The 23,826-nt window shown below is 50.0% G+C and overlaps 1 protein-coding gene across 2 annotated transcripts in view; it reads left to right on the top strand.

The window, feature by feature from the left end:
- dnah2 (dynein, axonemal, heavy chain 2) overlaps positions 1 to 23,826 on the top strand; it is a 253,765-nt gene that overhangs the window by 225,507 nt on the left and 4,432 nt on the right. The window contains exons 72-83 of one of the 2 annotated variants that reach the window (XM_046327988.1): positions 1,736 to 1,880; positions 4,002 to 4,201; positions 7,083 to 7,209; positions 7,673 to 7,859; positions 12,585 to 12,733; positions 13,233 to 13,416; positions 13,758 to 13,948; positions 14,285 to 14,476; positions 14,777 to 14,961; positions 15,711 to 15,951; positions 16,087 to 16,238; positions 16,375 to 16,489. In XM_046327988.1, the coding sequence (XP_046183944.1) occupies positions 1,736 to 1,880; positions 4,002 to 4,201; positions 7,083 to 7,209; positions 7,673 to 7,859; positions 12,585 to 12,733; positions 13,233 to 13,416; positions 13,758 to 13,948; positions 14,285 to 14,476; positions 14,777 to 14,961; positions 15,711 to 15,951; positions 16,087 to 16,238; positions 16,375 to 16,489 (2,068 nt within the window). Of the gene's footprint in view, positions 1 to 1,735; positions 1,881 to 4,001; positions 4,202 to 7,082; positions 7,210 to 7,672; positions 7,860 to 12,584; positions 12,734 to 13,232; positions 13,417 to 13,757; positions 13,949 to 14,284; positions 14,477 to 14,776; positions 14,962 to 15,477; positions 15,691 to 15,710; positions 15,952 to 16,086; positions 16,239 to 16,374; positions 16,490 to 23,826 lie in introns of those variants that run through there. The other variant, XM_046327989.1, reaches the window with a different exon arrangement.

Here is a 23,826-nt window from a genome sequence, read left to right as displayed (position 1 = left end):
TACATACTACACACTACACTACTATACATACAACACTACTATACACACCACACTACTACATAATACACTACTACATACTACATTACTATACACACTACTATACGCACTACACTACTATACATACTACACACTACACTACTATACATACTACACACTACACTGCTATACATACTACACTGCTACATACTACACTACTACATAATACACTACTATACATACTACACTACTACATACTACACATACTACCCACTACACAACTATACATATTACACTACGACATACTACACTACTATACATACTACCCACTACACTACTATACATACAACACTACTATACACACTACACTACTACATAATACACTACTATACATACTACTATACACACTACTACATAATACACTACTATACATACTACACACTACACTACTATACATACTACACTGCTACATACTACATTACTATACATACTACTATACGCAATACACTACTATACATACTACACTACTATACACACTACACTACTACATACTACACTACTACATACTACATTACTATACATACTGCTATGCACACTACACTACTATACACACTACACTACTATACATACTACACTACTATACACACTACACTACTACATAATACACTACTACATACTACATTACTATACACACTACTATACGCACTACACTACTATACATACTACACTACTATACACACTACACTACTACATACTACATTACTATGCATACTACTATGCACACTACACTACTATACATACTACACACTACACTACTATACATACTACACTGCTACATACTACACTACTACATAATACACTACTATACGCACGACACTACTACATACTACATACTACACTACTATACATACTACACACTACACTACTATACATACTACCCACTACACAACTATACATACTACACTACGACATACTACACTACTATCCATACTGCTATACACACTACATTACTACATAATACACTACTATACATACTACACTACTACATACTACATTACTATACACACTCACTACTACATACTATACTACTATACATACTACACTACTATACACTGCTACATACTACCCACTACACACTACACTACTATACATACTACCCAATACACACTACACTACTATACATACTACCCACTACACTACTATACATACTACACTACGACATACTACACTACTATACATACTGCTATACACACTACACTACTACATAATACACTACTATACATACTACACTACTACATACTACATTAATATACACACTACACTACTACATACTACACTACTATACATACTACACATAATACACTACTATACACACTACACTACTATACATACTACACTACTATACATACTACACTACTATACATACTACTCTACTATACATAATACACTACTATACACACTACACTATTACATACTACACTACTATACATACTACACTAATAGTAAATCGTAATACTACACTACTTTATTAGACTGACCCAACTGTCTGTTAATGTCCTAGCTACAATTTCCACATGACATTTTAGTCATGTTCTAATCATTTTATTATTTCCGTTATTTTATTCAGAATTTAAATAAAAAAGAAACAACCATATACAGTAGAATGATCTTCCCAATTAAAGCCTTCTTCAGAAAAGTGCTGGTAACCATCACTGTGCTTGAAAAAGGGTTTTTAAAATAATAAGTGTATGTATTGCAGGCTGTTGAACGAGGCAACGGGTTCTCTCCTGGATGATGTTCAGCTGGTGAACACCCTGCAGACATCTAAAGTGACGGCCACAGAGGTCTCAGAACAACTGGAGACCAGCGAACTGACTGAGATCAAGATCGACACGGCCAGAGAGGTGAGGAGGGAGGGAGGGTAGGGGGAGGGAGAGAGAGAGGGAAGGAAGGAAGGAAGGAGGGGGTGAGGCGGGAGGGAGAGGGTAAGGAGGGAGAATGGGTGTGAGGAGGGAAAGAGGGGGTCAGTCGGGAGGGAGAAAGGGAGAATAGAGAGGTGGAGGGAGGGAGGGTAGGAGGGAGAATAGGAGGTGGAGGGAGGGAGGGTAGGAGGGAGAATGGAGAGGTGGAGGGAGGGAGGGTAGGAGGGAGAATAGAGAGGTGGAGGGAGGGAGGGAGGGTAGGAGGGAGAAAGGGAGAATAGAGAGGTGGAGGTAGGGAGGCTAGGAGGGAGAATAGAGAGGTGGAGGGAGGGAGGGAGGGAGGGAGGGAGGGAGAATAGAGAGGTGTAGGGACGGTAGGAGGGAGAATAGAGAGGTGGAGGTAGGGAGGGTAGGAGAAAGGGAGAATAGAGAGGTGGAGGGAGGGAGGGTAGGAGGGAGAATAGAGAGGTGGAGGGAGAATAGAGAGGTGGAGGGAGGTAGGGAGGGTAGGAGGGAGAAAGGGAGAATAGAGAGGTGGAGGTAGGGAGGGTAGGAGGGAGAATAGAGGTGGAGGGAGGGAGGGTAGGTAGGAGGGAGAATAGAGAGGTGGAGGTAGGGAGGGAGGGTAGGAGGGAGAAAGGGAGAATAGAGAGGTGGAGGGAGGGAGGGTAGGAGGGAGAATAGAGAGGTGGAGGGAGGGAGGGAGGGAGGGTAGAAGGGAGAAAAGGAGAATAGAGAGGTGGAGGGAGGGAGGTAGAGAGGGTAGGAGGGAGAAAGGGAGAATAGAGAGGTGGAGGTAGGGAGGGTAGGAGGGAGGGAGAATAGAGAGGTGGAGGGAGGGAGGGTAGGAGGGAGAATAGAGAGGTGGAGGGAGGGAGGTAGGGAGGGTAGGAGGGAGAAAAGGAGAATAGAGAGGTGGAGGGAGGGAGGTAGAGAGGGTAGGAGGGAGAAAGGGAGAATAGAGAGGTTGAGGGAGGGAGGTAGAGAGGGTTGAGGGAGAAAGGGAGACTAGAGAGGTGGAGGGAAGGAGGTAGGGAGGGTAGGAGGGGAAAGGGAGAATAGAGAGGTGGAGGGAGGCAGGTAGAGAGGGTAGGAGGGAGAAAGGGAGAATGGAGAGGTGGGGGGGAATAGAGAGCTGGAGGGAGGGAGGGAGAAGGGGAGAATAGAGAGGTGGAGGGAGGGAGATAGAGAGGGTAGGAGGGAGAAAGGGAGAATAGAGAGGTGGGAGAGGGAGGGAGAATAGAGAGCTGGAGGGAGGGAGGGAGGGAGGGAGAATAGAGAGCTGGAGGGAGGGAGGTAGAGAGGGTAGGAGGGAGAAAGAGAATAGAGAGGTGGGGGGAAGGAGGTAGAGAGGGTAGGAGGGGGAAAGAGAGAATAGAGAGGTGGAGGGAAGGAGGTAGAGAGGGTTGGAGGGAGAAAGAAGAATAGAGAGGTGGAGGGAAGGAGGTCAGAGGGTAGGAGGGGGAAAGAGAATAGAGAGGTAAGGAGGTAGAGAGGGTAGGAGGGAGAAAGAGAGAATAGAGAGGTGGGGGAAGGAGGTAGAGAGGGTAGAGGGAGAAAGAAAATAAAGGTGGGGGAAGGAGGTAGAGAGGGTAGGAGGGAGAAAGAGAATAGAGAGGTGGAGGGAAGGAGGTAGAGAGGGTAGAGGGAGAAAGAGAGAATAGAGAGGTGGGGGGAAGGAGGTAGAGAGGGTAGGAGGGAGAAAGAGAGAATAGAGAGGTGGGGGGAAGGAGGTAGAGAGGGTAGAGGGAGAAAGAGAGAATAGAGAGGTGGGGGGAAGGAGGTAGAGAGGGTAGGAGGGAGAAAGAGAATAGAGAGGTGGAGGGAAGGAGGTAGAGAGGGTAGAGGGAGAAAGAGAGAATAGAGAGGTGGAGGGAGCAGTACAGAAAGAGTGCTGACAGAGCAGAAATTGCCTTACACTGCATAAAGGTCCTTAAAGTTGTATAAATGACTGTAGACATAACAGAACATTATGTATCTTTATGTCAGGTATATTAGCTTTATAACCACTACATCATCACCATGCTAAGTTAAGTGTTACTGACCATGTCAAAATAAATGTCTGTTTTCATGAAAGCCATATATCCGTGTCCTCCCCTCTAGGCGTACCGTCCTTGTGCCCAGCGGGCCTCTATCCTGTTCTTTGTATTAAACGATATGGGCCGTATCGACCCCATGTACCAGTTCAGTCTGGATGCCTACATAGACCTGTTCAACCTCAGCATAGAGAAGAGTCAGCGCTCACACAAACTGGACGAGAGGATCGCCAACCTCAACGACTACCACACATACGCTGTCTACAGGTACAACATAATATAACCTCAACGACTACCACACATACGCTGTCTACAGGTACAACATAATATAACCTCAACGACTACCACACATACCGCCGTCTACAGGTACAACATAATATAACCTCAACGACTACCACACATACCGCCGTCTACAGGGACAACATAATATAACCTCAACGACTACCACACATACCGCCGTCTACAGGTACAACATAATATAACCTCAACGACTACCACACATACCACCGTCTACAGGTACAACATAATATAACCTCAACGACTACCACCATTACCGCCGTCTACAGGTACAACATAATATAACCTCAACGACTACCACACATACCGCCGTCTACAGGGACAACATAATATAACCTCAACGACTACCACACATACCGCCGTCTACAGGGACAACATAATATAACCTCAACGACTACCACACATACCGCCGTCTACAGGGACAACATAATATAACCTCAACGACTACCACACATACCGCCGTCTACAGGGACAACATAATATAACCTCAACGACTACCACACATACCGCCGTCTACAGGTACAACATAATATAACCTCAACGACTACCACACATACCACCGTCTACAGGTACAACATAATATAACCTCAACGACTACCACACATACCGCCGTCTACAGGTACAACATAATATAACCTCAACGACTACCACACATACCACCGTCTACAGGGACAACATAATATAACCTCAACGACTACCACACATACCGCCGTCCACAGGTACAACATAATATAACCTCAACGACTACCACACATACCGCCGTCTACAGGTACAACATAATATAACCTCAACGACTACCACACATACCGCCGTCTACAGGTACAACATAATATAACCTCAACGACTACCACACATATCGCTGTCTACAGGTACAACATAATATAACCTCAACGACTACCACACATACCGCCGTCTACAGGTACAACATAATATAACCTCAACGACTACCACACATACCGCCGTCTACAGGGACAACATAATATAACCTCAACGACTACCACACATACCGCCGTCTACAGGGACAACATAATATAACCTCAACGACTACCACACATACCGCCGTCTACAGGTACAACATAATATAACCTCAACGACTACCACACATACCGCCGTCTACAGGTACAACATAATATAACCTCAACGACTACCACACATACCGCCGTCTACAGGGACAACATAATATAACCTCAACGACTACCACCCATACCGCCGTCTACAGGGACAACATAATATAACCTCAACGACTACCACACATACCACCGTCTACAGGTACAACATAATATAACCTCAACGACTACCACACATACCGCTGTCTACAGGTACAACATAATATAACCTCAACGACTACCACACATACCGCCGTCTACAGGGACAACATAATATAACCTCAACGACTACCACACATACCGCCGTCTACAGGGACAACATAATATAACCTCAACGACTACCACACATACCGCCGTCTACAGGTACAACATAATATAACCTCAACGACTACCACACATACCGCCGTCTACAGGGACAACATAATATAACCTCAACGACTACCACACATACCGCCGTCTACAGGTACAACATAATATAACCTCAACGACTACCACCCATACCACCGTCTACAGGTACAACATAATATAACCTCAACGACTACCACACATACCGCCGTCTACAGGTACAACATAATATAACCTCAACGACTACCACACATACCGCTGTCTACAGGTACAACATAATATAACCTCAACGACTACCACACATATCGCCGTCTACAGGTACAACATAATATAACCTCAACGACTACCACACATACCGCTGTCTACAGGTACAACATAATATAACCTCAACGACTACCACACATACCGCTGTCTACAGGTACAACATAATATAACCTCAACGACTACCACACATACCGCCGTCTACAGGTACAACATAATATAACCTCAACGACTACCACACATACCGCCGTCTACAGGGACAACATAATATAACCTCAACGACTACCACACATACCGCCGTCTACAGGGACAACATAATATAACCTCAACGACTACCACACATACCGCCGTCTACAGGGACAACATAATATAACCTCAACGACTACCACACATACCGCCGTCTACAGGTACAACATAATATAACCTCAACGACTACCACCATTACCGCCGTCTACAGGTACAACATAATATAACCTCAACGACTACCACACATACCACCGTCTACAGGTACAACATAATATAACCTCAACGACTACCACACATACCGCCGTCTACAGGTACAACATAATATAACCTCAACGACTACCACACATACCGCCGTCTACAGGGACAACATAATATAACCTCAACGACTACCACACATACCGCCGTCTACAGGTACAACATAATATAACCTCAACGACTACCACACATACCGCCGTCTACAGGTACAACATAATATAACCTCAACGACTACCACACATACCGCCGTCTACAGGGACAACATAATATAACCTCAACGACTACCACACATACCACCGTCTACAGGGACAACATAATATAACCTCAACGACTACCACACATACCGCCGTCTACAGGTACAACATAATATAACCTCAACGACTACCACACATACCGCCGTCTACAGGGACTGAACTCGGATAATGATAGGAATGATGATGAATTTTGGAATAATGTGCATTTAAATGTGAAGCTATTATACAGGACCAAAAGTTTTGAAGTTGGTAACAAAAGAACACACGGACCATACTTTAGATACAGATTACCATAGAGATACCATAGAGTCCTGTACTGTTTAACCTCTTCGTCCAGTGTGTGCACCACCAGAGTTTGATCAAGCCTGTCCCCGTCTTCTCCAGGTACACGTGTCGTGGTCTGTTTGAGGTCCATAAGCTGCTATTCAGTTTCCAGATTTGTGCCAAGATCCTGGAGGTGGCTGGTAAACTCAACATGGACGAATACAGCTTCTTCCTCAGGGGAGGTTTGGTGAGACACACACACAGATATGCACACACACACACGCAGATATGCGCACACACACACGCAGATATGCGCACACACACACACACACACACACACACACACACACACACACACACACACACACACACACACACACACACACACACACACACACACACACACACACACACACACACACACACACACACACACACACACACACACACACACACACACAGAACAGACTGAATGTGCCATACAATTCATCACAATTGTATTAATCCTATGAGGATTAATGGGGAAGGTTTTGTCAAGCACACAGTTAGTCAATAAATCTCCCTCAAGCAGCAGACTCAGACGTGTGTTACAAGAGCTAGTACTGACTGGGCAGTTATACAGGTGCCATCAAAAATATAAAACACATCCCTTGAAATGTATCTATCTTTCCCCTCCCTCCCCTCTCTCTCTCTCTCTCCCTCCCCTCTAGGTTCTAGATAAAGAGAGTCAGATGGAGAACCCGTGTTCTAGCTGGCTGGCTGAGTCGAACTGGGACAACGTGACAGAGCTGGACAAGCTGACTAACTTCCACGGCCTCATGGCCTCCTTCGAACAGTACCCCCGAGACTGGAACCTTTGGTACACGAGTGCCGGGCCTGAGACCGCACAGCTACCTGGTGAGAGGGGTAGGGTTGGGAGAGACCGCACAGCTACCTGGTGAGAGGGGTAGGGTTGGGAGAGACCGCACAGCTACCTGGTGAGAGGGGTAGGGTTGGGAGAGACCGCACAGCTACCTGGTGAGAAGGGTAGGGTTGGGAGAGACCGCACAGCTACCTGGTGAGAGGGGTAGGGTTGGTAGAGACCGCACAGCTACCTGGTGAGAAGGGGTAGGGTTGGGAGAGACCGCACAGCTACCTGGTGAGAAGGGGTAGGGTTGGGAGAGACCGCACAGCTACCTGGTGAGAGGGGTAGGGTTGGGAGAGACCGCACAGCTACCTGGTGAGAGGGGTAGGGTTGGGAGAGACCGCACAGCTACCTGGTGAGAGGGGTAGGGTTGGGAGAGACCGCACAGCTACCTGGTGAGAGGGGTAGGGTTGGGAGAGACCGCACAGCTACCTGGTGAGAGGGGTAGGGTTGGGAGAGACCGCACAGCTACCTGGTGAGAAGGGGTAGGGTTGGGAGAGACCGCACAGCTACCTGGTGAGAGGGGTAGGGTTGGGAGAGACCGCACAGCTACCTGGTGAGAGGGGTAGGGTTGGGAGAGACCGCACAGCTACCTGGTGAGAGGAGTAGGGTTGGGAGAGACCGCACAGCTACCTGGTGAGAGGGATAGGGTTGGGAGAGACCGCACAGCTACCTGGTGAGAGGGGTAGGGTTGGGAGAGACCGCACAGCTACCTGGTGAGAGGGGTAGGGTTGGGAGAGACCGCACAGCTACCTGGTGAGAGGGGTAGGGTTGGGAGAGACCGCACAGCTACCTGGTGAGAAGGGTAGGGTTGGGAGAGACCGCACAGCTACCTGGTGAGAGGGGTAGGGTTGGGAGAGACCGCACAGCTACCTGGTGAGAAGGGGTAGGGTTGGGAGAGACCGCACAGCTACCTGGTGAGAAGGGGTAGGGTTGGGAGAGACCGCACAGCTACCTGGTGAGAGGGGTAGGGTTGGGAGAGACCGCACAGCTACCTGGTGAGAGGGGTAGGGTTGGGAGAGACCGCACAGCTACCTGGTGAGAGGGGGTAGGGTTGGGAGAGCGCACAGCTACCTGGTGAGAGGGGTATGGTTGGGAGAGCGCACAGCTACCTGGTGAGAGGGGTAGGGTTGAGAGAGACCGCACAGCTACCTGGTGAGAAGGGGTAGGGTTGGGAGAGACCGCACAGCTACCTGGTGAGAGGGGTAGGGTTGGGAGAGACTGCACAGCTACCTGGTGAGAGGGGTAGGGTTGGGAGAGACCGCACAGCTACCTGGTGAGAGGGGTAGGGTTGGGAGAGACCGCACAGCTACCTGGTGAGAGGGGTAGGGTTGGGAGAGACCGAGCTACCTGGTGAGAGGGGTAGGGTTGGGAGAGACCGCACAGCTACCTGGTGAGAGGGGTAGGGTTGGGAGAGACCGCACAGCTACCTGGTGAGAGGAGTAGGGTTGGGAGAGACCGCACAGCTACCTGGTGAGAGGAGTAGGGTTGGGAGAGACCGCACAGCTACCTGGTGAGAGGGGTAGGGTTGGGAGAGACCGCACAGCTACCTGGTGAGAGGGGTAGGGTTGGGAGAGACCGCACAGCTACCTGGTGAGAGGGGTAGGGTTGGGAGAGACCGCACAGCTACCTGGTGAGAGGGGTAGGGTTGGGAGAGACCGCACAGCTACCTGGTGAGAGGAGTAGGGTTGGGAGAGACCGCACAGCTACCTGGTGAGAGGGGTAGGGTTGGGAGAGACCGCACAGCTACCTGGTGAGAGGGGTAGGGTTGGGAGAGACCGCACAGCTACCTGGTGAGAGGGGTAGGGTTGGGAGAGACCGCACAGCTACCTGGTGAGAAGGGTAGGGTTGGGAGAGACCGCACAGCTACCTGGTGAGAGGGGTAGGGTTGGGAGAGACCGCACAGCTACCTGGTGAGAGGGGTAGGGTTGGGAGAGACCACACAGCTACCTGGTGAGAGGGGTAGGGTTGGGAGAGACCACACAGCTACCTGGTGAGAGGGGTAGGGTTGGGAGAGACCGCACAGCTACCTGGTGAGAGGGGTAGGGTGGGAGAGACCGCACAGCTACCTGGTGAGAAGGGTAGGGTTGGGAGAGACCGCACAGCTACCTGGTGAGAGGGGTAGGGTTGGGAGAGACCGCACAGCTACCTGGTGAGAGGGGTAGGGTTGGGAGAGACCACACAGCTACCTGGTGAGAGGGGTAGGGTTGGGAGAGACCGCACAGCTACCTGGTGAGAGGGGTAGGGTTGGGAGAGACCGCACAGCTACCTGGTGAGAGGGGTAGGGTTGGGAGAGACCACACAGCTACCTGGTGAGAGGGGTAGGGTTGGGAGAGACCACACAGCTACCTGGTGAGAGGGGTAGGGTTGGGAGAGACCTCACAGCTACCTGGTGAGAGGGGTAGGGTTGGGAGAGACCACACAGCTACCTGGTGAGAGGGGTAGGGTTGGGAGAGACCTCACAGCTACCTGGTGAGAGGGGTAGGGTTGGGAGAGACCTCACAGCTACCTGGTGAGAGGGGTAGGGTTGGGAGAGACCACACAGCTACCTGGTGAGAGGGGTAGGGTTGGGAGAGACCTCACAGCTACCTGGTGAGAGGGGTAGGGTTGGGAGAGACCACACAGCTACCTGGTGAGAGGGGTAGGGTTGGGAGAGACCTCACAGCTACCTGGTGAGAGGGGTAGGGTTGGGACCTTGTGGGAGTGAGTACACAGTATGTGTCATGCCTGCGTATAAGATAATTAACAAAAGTGAAATAAACAATAAAAAATGATCAGGAAACAATACTCTCACAAAAGTTCCAAGGAATAGAGACATTTCAAATGTCATACGTCTATATACACTGTTGTAATGATGTGCAAATAGTTCAATTACAAAAGGGAAAATAAATAAGCATAAATATAGGTTGTATTTATAATGGTGTTTGTTCTTCACTGGTTGACCTGTTCTTGTGACAACAGGTCACAGATCTGCTGCTGTGATGCACACTGTGGTATTTCACCCAGTAGATATGGGAGCTTATCAAAATGTTGAGGATTTCTTTGTGGATCTGTGTAATCTGAGGGAAGTATGTGTCTCTAATATGGTCAAACATTTGGGGGGAGGTTAGGAAGTGCAGCTCAGTTTCCACCTCATTTTGTGGGCAGTGTGCACATAGCCTGTCTTCTCTTGAGAGCCAGGTCTGTCTACAGCGGTCTCTCTGAAAAGCAAGGCTTTGTTCACTGAGTCTCTCTTTTTCTCCCTCTCTCTCTCCGTGCTGAAGGACTATTGATGCCCATCACGTAGCAGTGTGTGCCTCTGTCACTATCACTGCTTTATGTCATCACGTTAATTAAATCACACAAAGTTCAGCTCAATATTAGTAGAATTACATGATGGAACTTGCTGCCATAATTCTTCCTCCCGGCTTGCCGTTAAAATCTATTGTTTATCTAAAACCCATTTGCCATTCATGCCATTGTGATTCATTGTGGTTTTAACACCGGGACTTTAGTTGCGAAGTTTAGTTATCACTGGTGTTGCTGAAAACACCCAACCAACGCTTTGTCTCTGTCTCCCCTTATCACCTTCACCTTCCATCCTTCTTCTTCTTCAACCTCACTGTCTTTCTGTCTCTCTTCTCCCTCCCGACCTGTCTCTCTTCTCCCTCCCGACCTGTCTGTCTTCTCCCTCCCGACCTGTCTCTCTTCTCCCTCCCGACCTCTCTCTCTTCTCCCTCCCGACCTCTCTCTCTTCTCCCTCCCGACCTCTCTCTCTTCTCCCTCCCGACCTCTCTCTCTTCTCCCTCCCGACCTCTCTCTCCTCTCCCTCCCGACCTCTCTCTCTTCTCCCTCCCGACCTCTCTCTCTCTCTTCTCCCTCCCGACCTCTCTCTCTCTCTTCTCCCTCCCGACCTCTCTCTCTTCTCCCGACCTCCCGACCTCTCTCTCTCTCTTCTCCCTCCCGACCTCTCTCTCTTCTCCCGACCTCCCGACCTCTCTCTCTTCTCCCGACCTCCCGACCTCTCTCTCTCTCTTCTCCCTCCCGACCTCTCTCTCTTCTCCCTCCCAACCTCTCTCTCTCTCTTCTCCCTCCCGACCTCTCTCTCTTCTCCCCTCCCGACCTCTCTCTCTTCTCCCTCCCGACCTCTCTCTCTCTCTTCTCCCTCCCGACCTCTCTCTCTTCTCCTTCCCGACCTCTCTCTCTTCTCCTTCCCGATCTCTCTCTCTCTTCTCCTCCCGACCTCTCTCTCTTCTCCTTCCCGACCTCTCTCTCTTCTCCTTCCCGACCTCTCTCTCTTCTCCCTCCCGACCTCTCTCTCTTCTCCCTCCCGACCTCTCTCTCTTCTCCCTCCCGACCTCTCTCTCTTCTCCTTCCCGACCTCTCTCTCTTCTCCTTCCCGACCTCTCTCTCTTCTCCTTCCCGATCTCTCTCTCTCTTCTCCCTCCCGACCTCTCTCTCTTCTCCTTCCCGACCTCTCTCTCTTCTCCTTCCCGATCTCTCTCTCTCTTCTCCCTCCCGACCTCTCTCTCTTCTCCTTCCCGACCTCTCTCTCTTCTCCTTCCCGATCTCTCTCTCTTCTCCCTCCCGACCTCTCTCTCTTCTCCTTCCCAACCTCTCTCTCTTCTCCCTCCCGACCTCTCTCTCTTCTCCCTCCCGACCTCTCTCTCTTCTCCCTCCCGACCTCTCTCTCTTCTCCTTCCCGACCTCTCTTTTTCCGTCCACCCTCCCCACACCAGGTGAGTGGGAGAATGGTTGTAATGAGCTCCAGAGGATGTTGATCGTGCGCTCGCTGCGGCAGGACCGCGTCGCCTTCTGCGTCGCCGCCTTCATCATCAACAACCTGGGATCACGTTTCGTGGAGCCGCCCGTACTCGACATGAAGGCTGTGAGTGTGTGTGTCGGTGTGCATATGTGTGTGTGTGTGTACGCGCGCGTGTGTGTGTGACGAGACTGTGAGTGGCACTCAGAGGAGACTGTTTGATCCCCCCCCCCCCTGCTCTCTGTGTCACTGTCTCACTCCCACGCTGACACATTCAGCCTCGATGACGGCTGAGGGATCTGGCACAAGATGGCTGCCAACCAGAGCCAAGATGGATCCCCTGCGTTGTGGAGGTGGTCCATTTTGAGATGGGTCATTCTGGCCTTCTGGAGTTATTCCTGACCATTTGACGTGAACAGGAAAAACATTTGTTCCCAGTAATCCTCTATGTATTGATGTGAAAGCACTTGGTAAAAAACTTGGTTTGTCACAAACCCAATTGGGGGATGATACTTGCATCCAACTGCCATCAACTGTGACCATTAACAAGAACTGTACTAATACAATAGTAATTTCTCTCTTGGTCCTCCCCTGATCTCTGCCACTGTGTTGATGCTTCCCCCAGGTGGTGGAGGACTCGACCACTAAGACTCCCCTGATATTCGTGTTGTCTCCGGGCGTGGACCCTACAGGAGCCCTGCTACAGCTGGCTGAGGCCTCAGGGATGAGCAGGAAATTCCATGCCCTCTCCCTGGGCCAGGGTCAAGCCCCCATTGCCACACGCATGATCAAAGAGGGAGTGAAGAGCGGTATGAATTTCCCTTTCTCTCCCTCTTCTCGGCGTCTGTTTCTCGTTCATTGTTGATAGTTACTTTGCTGAGTATTCATAGGACTCCTCTCTCTCCCCCCATGCCCTGTTTGTGGACTGCAGTGTCATTTGTTATGTTCTATCTGGCTGTCACTTCCTGTAGCTTGTTGTGATTTCAGCCACACCTCTCTATACTTGACCAAATGTCATCGCCATACATCAGATTGTACTCGTAATACATCAGTCCTGTTGTTTTTGGAAAAGTCGATTTTTAATATCGCTTCTCCTCCACTCTTTCCTCTATTCTCCTCTCCCACTCCCACTCCCACTCCCACTCCACAGGTCACTGGGTGTTCCTGGCTAACTGCCACCTGTGTCTGTCCTGGATGCCCCAGCTGGATAAGTTAGTGGAACAGCTGCAGGTGGAGGAGCCCCATCCTGACTTCAGACTGTGGCTCAGCTCCTCTCCTCACCCTGACTTCCCCATCGCTATCCTGCAGGCCGGCATCAAGATGACCACCGAACCGCCTCGGGTAGACAGAGAGAGGATATACACTACTGTACTCACACATACACACGCAGGCACACACTTTAAGAGAACACATCTAGATACATTTTCAGAATGATCTACTCTCTTTTGCCTTTGCCCCACTCAATTCTCTCTCTCTCCCCCTCTCCCTCCCTCCCTCCCTCTCTCCCTCTCTCACTCTCTCCCTCCCTCCCTCTCCCCCTCCCTCCCTCTCTCTCCCCCCCCCCTCTCTCTCCCTCCCTCTCCCCCTCCCCCCCTCTCTCTCACTCTCTCCCCCTCTCTCTCCCTCCCTCCCCTCCCTCCCTCCCTCCCTCCCTCCCTCTCCCCCTCCCTCCCTCAGGGTGTGAAGTCCAATATGAAACGCCTGTACCAGCTGGTGACAGAGGGTCAGTTCACACGCTGTGCCCGGCCTGTGCTCTACAGGAAGCTGCTCTTCGCCCTCTGTTTCTTCCACAGCATCCTCCTAGAAAGGAAGAAGTTCCTACAGCTGGGCTGGAACATTATCTACGGCTTCAACGACTCTGACTTCGAGGTAAGTCACACGCGCACACACACAAAAATGGCTTCCAGTCGTAGTCTTAAAACTATCCACAACTTGGCTCTTTCTACTTGGTAAAAATAGTCAATTAGGAGAGGGGAATGTCAGGTATTTCTGAGTCTGATATGGATTGTGAAGATTTGATGTTGAAGAATGCCTACTCCTTTCCCTTGTAAGACAATGAAGACTAACAAAATGCTGACCTCTCTACATCCTGTTGCGTGAGACCAAAAGCAGTGTATAAATCACCCACTAGGGGTGCTAACAGCAGGCGTGTCCTCATCCCTCCTCCAGGTCAGTGAGAGTCTGATGAGTCTGTATTTAGATGAGTACGAGGAGATCCCCTGGGACGCCCTCAAGTACCTGATCGCCGGGGTCAACTACGGCGGTCACGTGACTGACGACTTTGACAGACGCCTGCTCACCACGTACATCAACGACTACTTCTGTGAGGCCGCCGTCGCCGCGCCATTCTTCAAGTGAGGATGACACGCGCGTACAAACACACACAGCGACACACACACACACACACACACACACACACACACACACACACACACACACACACACACACACACACACACACACACACACACACACACACACACACACACACACACACACACACACACACACACACAAACACAAACGACTGTCTATTTCACTCTCTCTCTCCTCAAACACACATAAAGATCTAGTCATGGCAGAGCTTACTGCGGCTGCTGTCTGGTTACAGGTACTCATAAAGACTGAGGACCGTGAGCACCACCATGTGGCCAGCGTTGATATTACAGTCACTCTGAGGAGTCCAGCCCTGTTGCTGCTTATTCCTGCCTATCCAGTACTTTCTGGAAGGGTCAATTTGGGATTGGACAACAATGTTGTACTGTAATACTTTCCTCTCCTCTCTCTCTACCTACTACATCCCCCGGGACGGGTCCCAGTCCTCCTACAGGGTTATGTAGTGTTAACAGTCTCTTCTCCCCTCTATCTAGACTCTCCTCTCTCTCTACCTACTACATCCCCCGGGACGGGTCCCAGTCCTCCTACAGGGTTATGTAGTGTTAACAGTCTCTTCTCCCCTCTATCTAGACTCTCCTCTCTCTCTACCTACTACATCCCCCGGGACGGGTCCCAGTCCTCCTACAGGGTTATGTAGTGTTAACAGTCTCTTCTCTCCTCTATCTAGACTCTCCTCTCTCTCTACCTACTACATCCCCCGGGACGGACTCTCCTCTCTCTCTACCTACTACATCCCCCGGGACGGGCCCCAGTCCTCCTACAGGGAGTACATCAGCCTCCTCCCAGCCACGGAGCACCCCGAGGTGTTCGGCCAGCACCCCAACGCCGACATCGCCTCCCAGATTGCTGAGACCAGGACCCTGTTTGACACCCTGCTCTCCCTGCAGCCCCAGGTCACTAGTGGAGCTACTGCCGGAGCAGCTGCCGGGCCCACCAGAGAGAATAAGGTGAGTGGGAGGGGTGGGAGGGTTACAGTTAGAGGCTGTGTCATGTGCATTTGTGTGTGTGTGTGTGTGTGTAGCTCTGTATTTTCTGTATATTCACTATCAGTAAGAGTTTCAGTCGCTCCCCTCTCTCTCCAGGTATTGGAGTTAGCAGCAGATGTGCTGCAGAAGATCCCAGGCCTGATAGACTATGAAGGGACCAGAGTCCTGCTGGCTGACGACCCCTCACCTCTCAACGTGGTTTTACTGCAGGAGATCCAGAGATACAATGCCCTGCTACACACCATCAGGTAGGACAGACAGAGAAGGGGGGGGGGGGTGTACGTAGGTGGTTTGTGCAGGGGTGTGTAGCTGAAAATGTGTGTGTAAAAACAAAGTACTGTATGGATAGTTTAACTGAGCGTGCGAACGTGTGTGTGTGTCTAGGTCGTCTCTGATAGAGCTGGAGAAGGGGATCAAGGGTCTGGTGGTGATGTCGAGCAGCCTGGAGGAAACATTCCACTGCATCTTCGACGCCCGCGTCCCCCCACTTTGGGTTAAGGTAGGACACACACAGACACATACATAACCACACACACACACACACACACACACACACACACACACACACACACACACACACACACACACACACACACACACACACACACACACACACACACACACACACACACACACACACACACTCATGGATTGTTACAGGTCATAGACACACAAAAAAACAAACATTTACCATTTATCTCAAGGCATTTGACTCTGCTGTAGTAACTGCCCCAGCGGCAGCAACATCACTAGTATCTGCCCTTGTGCTTTCGTGATTGCAACATCTGCACATCATTCATGTAACCAGGCACCATTCTATTATGTGAGCACAGCGATATCAACAAATCTGTACATCAAGATCATGTTCAGAAAACCACTTTTAGCTGGAGGGAATGGCAGCCATTTTATGGGCTCTTGACCACTTGTGCTATTTTGTGTATTTGTTTGCACTGGTCTTAACTCTCGTTTCCTATGACCGAAAAGAGCTTCTGTTCATCAGAACAGCCGTCACTAACCTCGATTTGGACTAGGACTTCTACTTCAATGAGTCGGAGGTGAATGACATATTGATTAACCTCAGACCAGGCCCTAATCCCTGTCACTGGAAGGTGAAGACGGCACTGTAGAGGCCGGCTCGGACACCCTGATGAGACTACAGTGGCAAATGAATGAATCACCTCTACCCTCTGTTCTATTGGCGAATGTAAAGTTGCTGGAGAATAAACTGGATGTGCTCCCTTCCGGACATTAGGAACTGTAATATACTATGCTTCTCGGGGTCATGGCTGAACAAGGACATGAATAATATACATCTAGCTGGTTTTTCTATGTATCGGCAGGACAGAACGGCGGAGTCCGGGAAGATCAGGGGGGTTGTGTGTGTCTCTTTATTAACAACAGCTGGTACGTGATCTCTAGTATTAAGGAAGGCTCGAGGTTCTGCTCACCCGAGTTAGAATACCCCATGACAAGCTGTGGACCATACTATTTACCACGAGAGATCTGTATTTTTCGGAGCTGTCTATTTACCACCACAAACTGATGCTGGCACTAAGACCACATTCAACGAGCTGTATAAGGCCATAAGCAAACAAGAACATGCTCATCCAGAGGCGGCGCTCCTAGTGGCCAGTAATGTTAATGCAGGAAAACTGAAATGAGTTTTACTTCATTTCTACCATTATGTCACCTGTGCAAATAGAGGAATTACAACTCTAGATCACCTTTACTACACACACAGAGACACATACACATCTCTCTCTCGCCCTCCATTTGGCAAATAGGGCCATAGCTCTATCCTCCTGATTTCTGCTAACAAGCAAAAACTCAAACAGGAATTGCCAGCTCAATACAGAAGTGGTTCGATGAAGCGGATGCTAAGCTACAGGACTCTTTCGCTAGCACAGATTGGCATATGTTCTGGGATTCATCTGATGGCATTGAGGTGTTTACCACATCGGTCACCGGCTTCATTAATAAGTGCATCGACGACGTTGTCCCGACAGTAACCATACATACGTACATATCCCAACCAGAAGCCATGGATTACAGACAACATCCGCACTGAGCTAAAGGCTATTCGGGAAGTATAAGTATTTAGACCCTTTACTCAGTACTTTGTTGAAGCACCTTTGGCAGCGATTACAGCCTCAAGTCTTCTTGGGTCTGACGCTACAAGCTTGGCACACCTGTATTTGGGGTGTTTCTCCCATTCTTCTCTGCAGATCCTCTCAAGCTCTGTCAGGTTGGATGGGGAGCGTCGCCGCACAGCTATTTTCAGGTCTCGCCAGAGATGTTCAATCGGGGTTTAAGTCAGGCCCCTGGCTGGGCCACTCGTCCTCATTCAGAGACTTGTCTCCAAGCCACTTGTGCGTTGTCTTGGCTGTGTGCTTAGGGTTGTTGTCTTGTTGGAAGGTGAACAGTCGCCCCAGTCTGAGGGCTCTGGAGCAGGTACTTTGCTCCATTCATCTTTGCCTCGATCCTGACTCCCAGTCCCTGCTGCTGAAAAATGGACCCACAGCGTGATGCTACCACCACCATGCTTCATCGTAGGAATGGTGCCAGGTTTCCTCCAGACGTGACACTTGACATTCAGGCCAAAGAGTTCAATCTATGTTTCATCAGACCAAAGAATCTTGTTTCTCATGATCTGAGAGTCTTTAGTTATGATTGGGCAAACCTCAAGCGGGCTGTCATGAGCCTTTTATTGAGGAGTGGCTTCCGTCTCAATAGCCTCATTACTACCTCGTACCCCTGCATATTGACTCAGTACTGGTACTACTTGCATATAGCCTCATTACTACCTCGTACCCCTGCATATTGACTCAGTACTGGTACTACTTGTATATAGCCTCATTACTACCTCGTACCCCTGCATATTGACTCAGTACTGGTACTACTTGCATATAGCCTCATTACTACCTCGTACCCCTGCATATTGACTCAGTACTGGTACTACTTGCATATAGCCTCATTACAACCTCGTACCCCTGCATATTGACTCAGTACTGGTACTACTTGCATATAGCCTCATTACTACCTCGTACCCCTGCATATTGACTCAGTACTGGTACTACTTGCATATAGCCTCATTACTACCTCGTACCCCTGCATATTGACTCAGTACTGGTACTACTTGCATATAGCCTCATTACTACCTCGTACCCCTGCATATTGACTCAGTACTGGTACTACTTGCATATAGCCTCATTACTACCTCGTACCCCTGCATATTGACTCAGTACTGGTACTACTTGCATATAGCCTCATTACTACCTCGTACCCCTGCATATTGACTCAGTACTGGTACTACTTGCATATAGCCTCATTACTACCTCGTACCCCTGCATATTGACTCAGTACTGGTACTACTTGCATATAGCCTCATTACTACCTCGTACCCCTGCATATTGACTCAGTACTGGTACTACTTGCATACTGCCTCCTTATTGTTTTTACTGTGTTACTATTTCCTTTTTTATTTAGCAAATATTTGTCTTACTTTTTAACTCTGCGTTGTTGGCTAGGGGCTTGTAAGTAAGCATTAAGTCTACACCTGTTGTATTCGGCACGTGACCAACAAAATGTCATTTCAATTTGACTTTAGAGGAACGTTCTGCTGATAGATACAGTGAGGTTGAATTGATGACGTTACATATTCAGCCTTATACCTAACAACAAGACAACCCACGGACACTATCAAGGCAGAGCAGCAGCTGTTGATGGTACATAAGGTCCATTCCCTTATGTAGCATTTAATACCATACTTTCCCCAAAACACGCTTCCATGGTCAAATGAATGGCCAATCTGGGTAGTGGGGACATACCCACTGGGCACAGACGTCAATTCCACGTTGGTTTAACGGAATTTCATTGAAATGACGTGGAAACAACGTTGATTCAACCAGTGTGGGCCCAGTGGGAAAGTCCAGTATTAGTGTGATTTATAGAAGAACATAGAGGCTGTCAGAAGCCATCTCGGCTATGTCAAAAGGAGCAATCTGATCGGACTGGAAAACGTCAGTGTGTGAGCCTGGGGCAGGAGAGTGGGGAAGGGACACACACATACTCACACATGCGCCCGCGCGCACACACACACACAGATCCACGTTTTCTAGGACGAGCGAGGCAGCCTGGCCAAAATTAAAGCCATGAGTCTGAGGGAGCAGAAATATAATGACAGTCTGCCATGCCTGCCAGGGGTGAATGGAACATGGACAGACGGACGGAAGGAGAGGGAGCAAGAGAAGGAGGGGGGATAGTGTTCTAGAAGGGGTTGTTGTTCATCCCCGGAGCAGGGACAGGGAGAGAGAGAGGGACAATCAATGAGAGAAAGAGAAGGGGAAGAGAGCGAGAGAGACAGGCAATCAATGAGAGAAAGAGAAGGGAGAGAGCTTGACAGACAGGGGAAAAAATAGTGAGGAAAGCAGAATGAAGTAGGGGACTAGATATAGAGGGTAGAGTAATGAGGCAGTGGAGTTGAGAGAGAGAGAGACACAGCTGGAGCTGAAGCATTAATGGCCATCCTGTCCTCCTCTCATAAAGAGGGGGCCAGTAACAGGGTAGAGCAGGCCTCTTTCCCTCTCGCTCTCCCTCTCTCTCTGTCCCTTTCTCATGTTCTCCCTCCCTCTCTGTCCCTTTCTCTCGCTCTCTTTCTCTCTCTCCCTCTCTCTCTGTCCCTTTCTCTCGCTCTCCCTCTCTCTCTGTCCCTTTCTCTCGCTCTCCCTCTCTCTCTGTCCCTTTCTCTCGCTCTCTCACTCTCTTTCTCTCTCTCCCTCTCTCTCTATCCCTTTCTCTCGCTCTCTCACTCTCTTTCTCTCTCTCCCTCTCTCTCTATCCCTTTCTCTCGCTCTCTCACTCTCTTTCTCTCTCTCCCTCTCTCTCTATCCCTTTCTCTCGCTCTCCCTCTCTCTCTGTCGCTTTCTCTCGCTCTGTCACTCTCTTTCTCTCTCTCCCTCTCTCTGTCCCTTTCTCTCGCTCTACCTCTCTCTCTGTCCCTTTCTCTCGCTCTCCCTCTCTCTCTGTCCCTTTCTCTCGCTCTCTCACTCTCTTTCTCTTTCTCACTCTCTCTCTGTCCCTTTCTCTCGCTCTCCCTCTCTCTCTGTCCCTTTCTCTCGCTCTCCCTCTCTCTCTGTCCCTTTCTCTCGCTCTCCCTCTCTCTCTATCCCTTTCTCTCGCTCTCCCTCACTCTCTTTCCCTTTCTCTCGCTCTCCCTCTCTCTCTGTCCCTTTCTCTCTGTCCCTTTCTCTCCCTCTCTCTCTGTCCCTTTCTCTCGCTCTCCCTCTCTCTCTATCCCTTTCTCTCGCTCTCTTTCTCTCTCTCCCTCTCTCTCTGTCCCTTTCTCTCGCTCTCCCTCTCTCTCTGTCCCTTTCTCTTGCTCTCCCTCTCTCTCTATCCCTTTCTCTCTGTCCCTTTCTCTCTGTCCCTTTCTCTCTCTCTCCCTTTTCTCTCTCTCGCTCTCTCTCTCTCCCTTTCTCTCTCTCCCTCTCTCTCTCTGTCCCTTTCTCTCGCTCTCCCTCTCTCTCTTCCATTTCTCTCGCTCTCCCTCACTCTCTGTCCCTTTCTCTCGCTCTCCCTCTCTCTCTATACCTTTCTCTCGCTCTCCCTCTCTCTCTGTCCCTTTCTCTCGCTCTCTCACTCTCTTTCTCTCTCTCCCTCTCTCTCTGTCCCTTTCTCTTGCTCTCCCTCTCTCTCTATCCCTTTCTCTCGCTCTCCCTCTCTCTCTGTCCCTTTCTCTCGCTCTCGCTCTCTCTCTATACCTTTCTCTCGCTCTCTCACTCTCTTTCTCTCTCTCTCTCTCTCTCTGTCCCTTTCTCTTGCTCTCCCTCTCTCTCTATCCCTTTCTCTCGCTCTCCCTCTCTCTCTGTCCCTTTCTCTCGCTCTCCCTCTCTCTCTATACCTTTCTCTCGCTCTCTCACTCTCTTTCTCTCTCTCACTCTCTCTGTCCCTTTCTCTTGCTCTCCCTCTCTCTATATCCCTTTCTCTCGCTCTCCCTCTCTCTCTGTCCCTTTCTCTCGCTCTCTCACTCTCTTTCTCTCTCTCACTCTCTCTGTCCCTTTCTCTCGCTCTCCCTCTCTCTCTGTCCCTTTCTCTCGCTCTCCCTCTCTCTCTGTCCCTTTCTCTCGCTCTCCCTCTCTCTCTATCCCTTTCTCTCGCTCTCCCTCTCTCTCTGTCCCTTTCTCTCGCTCTCCCTCTCTCTCTGTCCCTTTCTCTCGCTCTCCCTCTCTCTCTGTCCCTTTCTCTCGCTCTCCCTCTCTCTCTGTCCCTTTCTCTCGCTCTCCCTCTCTCTCTATCCCTTTCTCTCGCTCTCTCACTCTCTTTCTCTCTCTCCCTCTCTCTTTGTCCCTTTCTCTTGCTCTCCCTCTCTCTCTATCCCTTTCTCTCGCTCTCCCTCTCTCTCTGTCCCTTTCTCTCACTCTCCACTCTCTTTCTCCGTCTCTTTCTCTTCTCTCTCCCCTCTCTCTCTGTCCCTTTCTCTCGCTCTCCCTCACTCTCTGTCCCTTTCTCTCGCTCTCCCTCTCTCTCTGTCCCTTTCTCTTGATCTCCCTCTCTCTCTATCCCTTTCTCTCGCTCTCCCTCTCTCTCTGTCCCTTTCTCTCGCTCTCTCACTCTTTCTCTCTCTCGCTCTTTCACTCTCTTTCTCTCTCTCCCTCTCTCTCTGTCCCTTTCTCTTGCTCTCCCTCTCTCTCTGTCCCTTTCTCTCGCTCTCCCTCTCTCTCTGTCCCTTTCTCTCGCTCTCCCTCACTCTCTGTCCCTTTCTCTCGCTCTCCCTCACTCTCTGTCCCTTTCTCTCGCTCTCCCTCTCTCTCCGTCCCTTTCTCTCGCTCTCCTTCTCTCTCTATCCCTTTCTCTCGCTCTCTCACTCTCTTTCTCTCTCTCCCTCTCTCTCTGTCCCTTTCTCTCGCTCTCCCTCTCTTTCTCTCTCCCCTTTCTCTATCCCTTTCTCTCGCTCTCTCTCTCTTTCCTCTCTCCCTCTCTCTCTATCCCTTTCTCTCGCTGTCACTCTTTTCTCTCTCTCCCTCTCTCTCTATCCCTTTCTCTCGCTCTCCCTCTCTCTCTGTCGCTTTCTCTCGCTCTCTCACTCTCTTTCTCTCTCTCCCTCTCTCTGTCCCTTTCTCTCGCTCTCCCTCTCTCTCTGTCCCTTTCTCTCGCTCTCCCTCTCTCGCTGTCCCTTTCTCTCGCTCTCTCACTCTCTTTCTCTCTCTCCCTCTCTCTCTGTCCCTTTCTCTCGCTCTCCCTCTCTCTCTGTCCCTTTCTCTCGCTCTCCCTCTCTCTCTGTCCCTTTCTCTCGCTCTCCCTCTCTCTCTATCCCTTTCTCTCGCTCTCCCTCTCTCTCTGTCCCTTTCTCTCGCTCTCCCTCTCTCTCTGTCCCTTTCTCTCGCTCTCCCTCTCTCTCTGTCCCTTTCTCTCGCTCTCCCTCTCTCTCTGTCCCTTTCTCTCGCTCTCCCTCTCTCTCTATCCCTTTCTCTCGCTCTCTCACTCTCTTTCTCTCTCTCCCTCTCTCTGTCCCTTTCTCTCGCTCTCCCTCTCTCTCTGTCCCTTTCTCTTGCTCTCCCTCTCTCTCTATCCCTTTCTCTCGCTCTCCCTCTCTCTCTGTCCCTTTCTCTCGCTCTCTCACTCTCTTTCTCTCTCTCTCACTCTCTCTGTCCCTTTCTCTTGCTCTCCCTCTCTCTGTCCCCCTTTCTCTCGCTCTCCCTCTCTCTCTGTCCCTTTCTCTCGCTCTCTCACTCTCTTTCTCTCTCTCACTCTCTCTGTCCCTTTCTCTCGCTCTCCCTCTCTCTCTGTCCCTTTCTCTCGCTCTCCCTCTCTCTCTGTCCCTTTCTCTCGCTCTCCCTC

This window comes from Oncorhynchus gorbuscha, linkage group LG25 (genome assembly GCF_021184085.1).
Source record: "Oncorhynchus gorbuscha isolate QuinsamMale2020 ecotype Even-year linkage group LG25, OgorEven_v1.0, whole genome shotgun sequence".
Classification (NCBI taxonomy): domain Eukaryota; kingdom Metazoa; phylum Chordata; class Actinopteri; order Salmoniformes; family Salmonidae; genus Oncorhynchus; species Oncorhynchus gorbuscha.
Note: the sequence above shows the minus strand (reverse complement) of the source record. Positions and strands in the feature narration are given on the sequence as shown.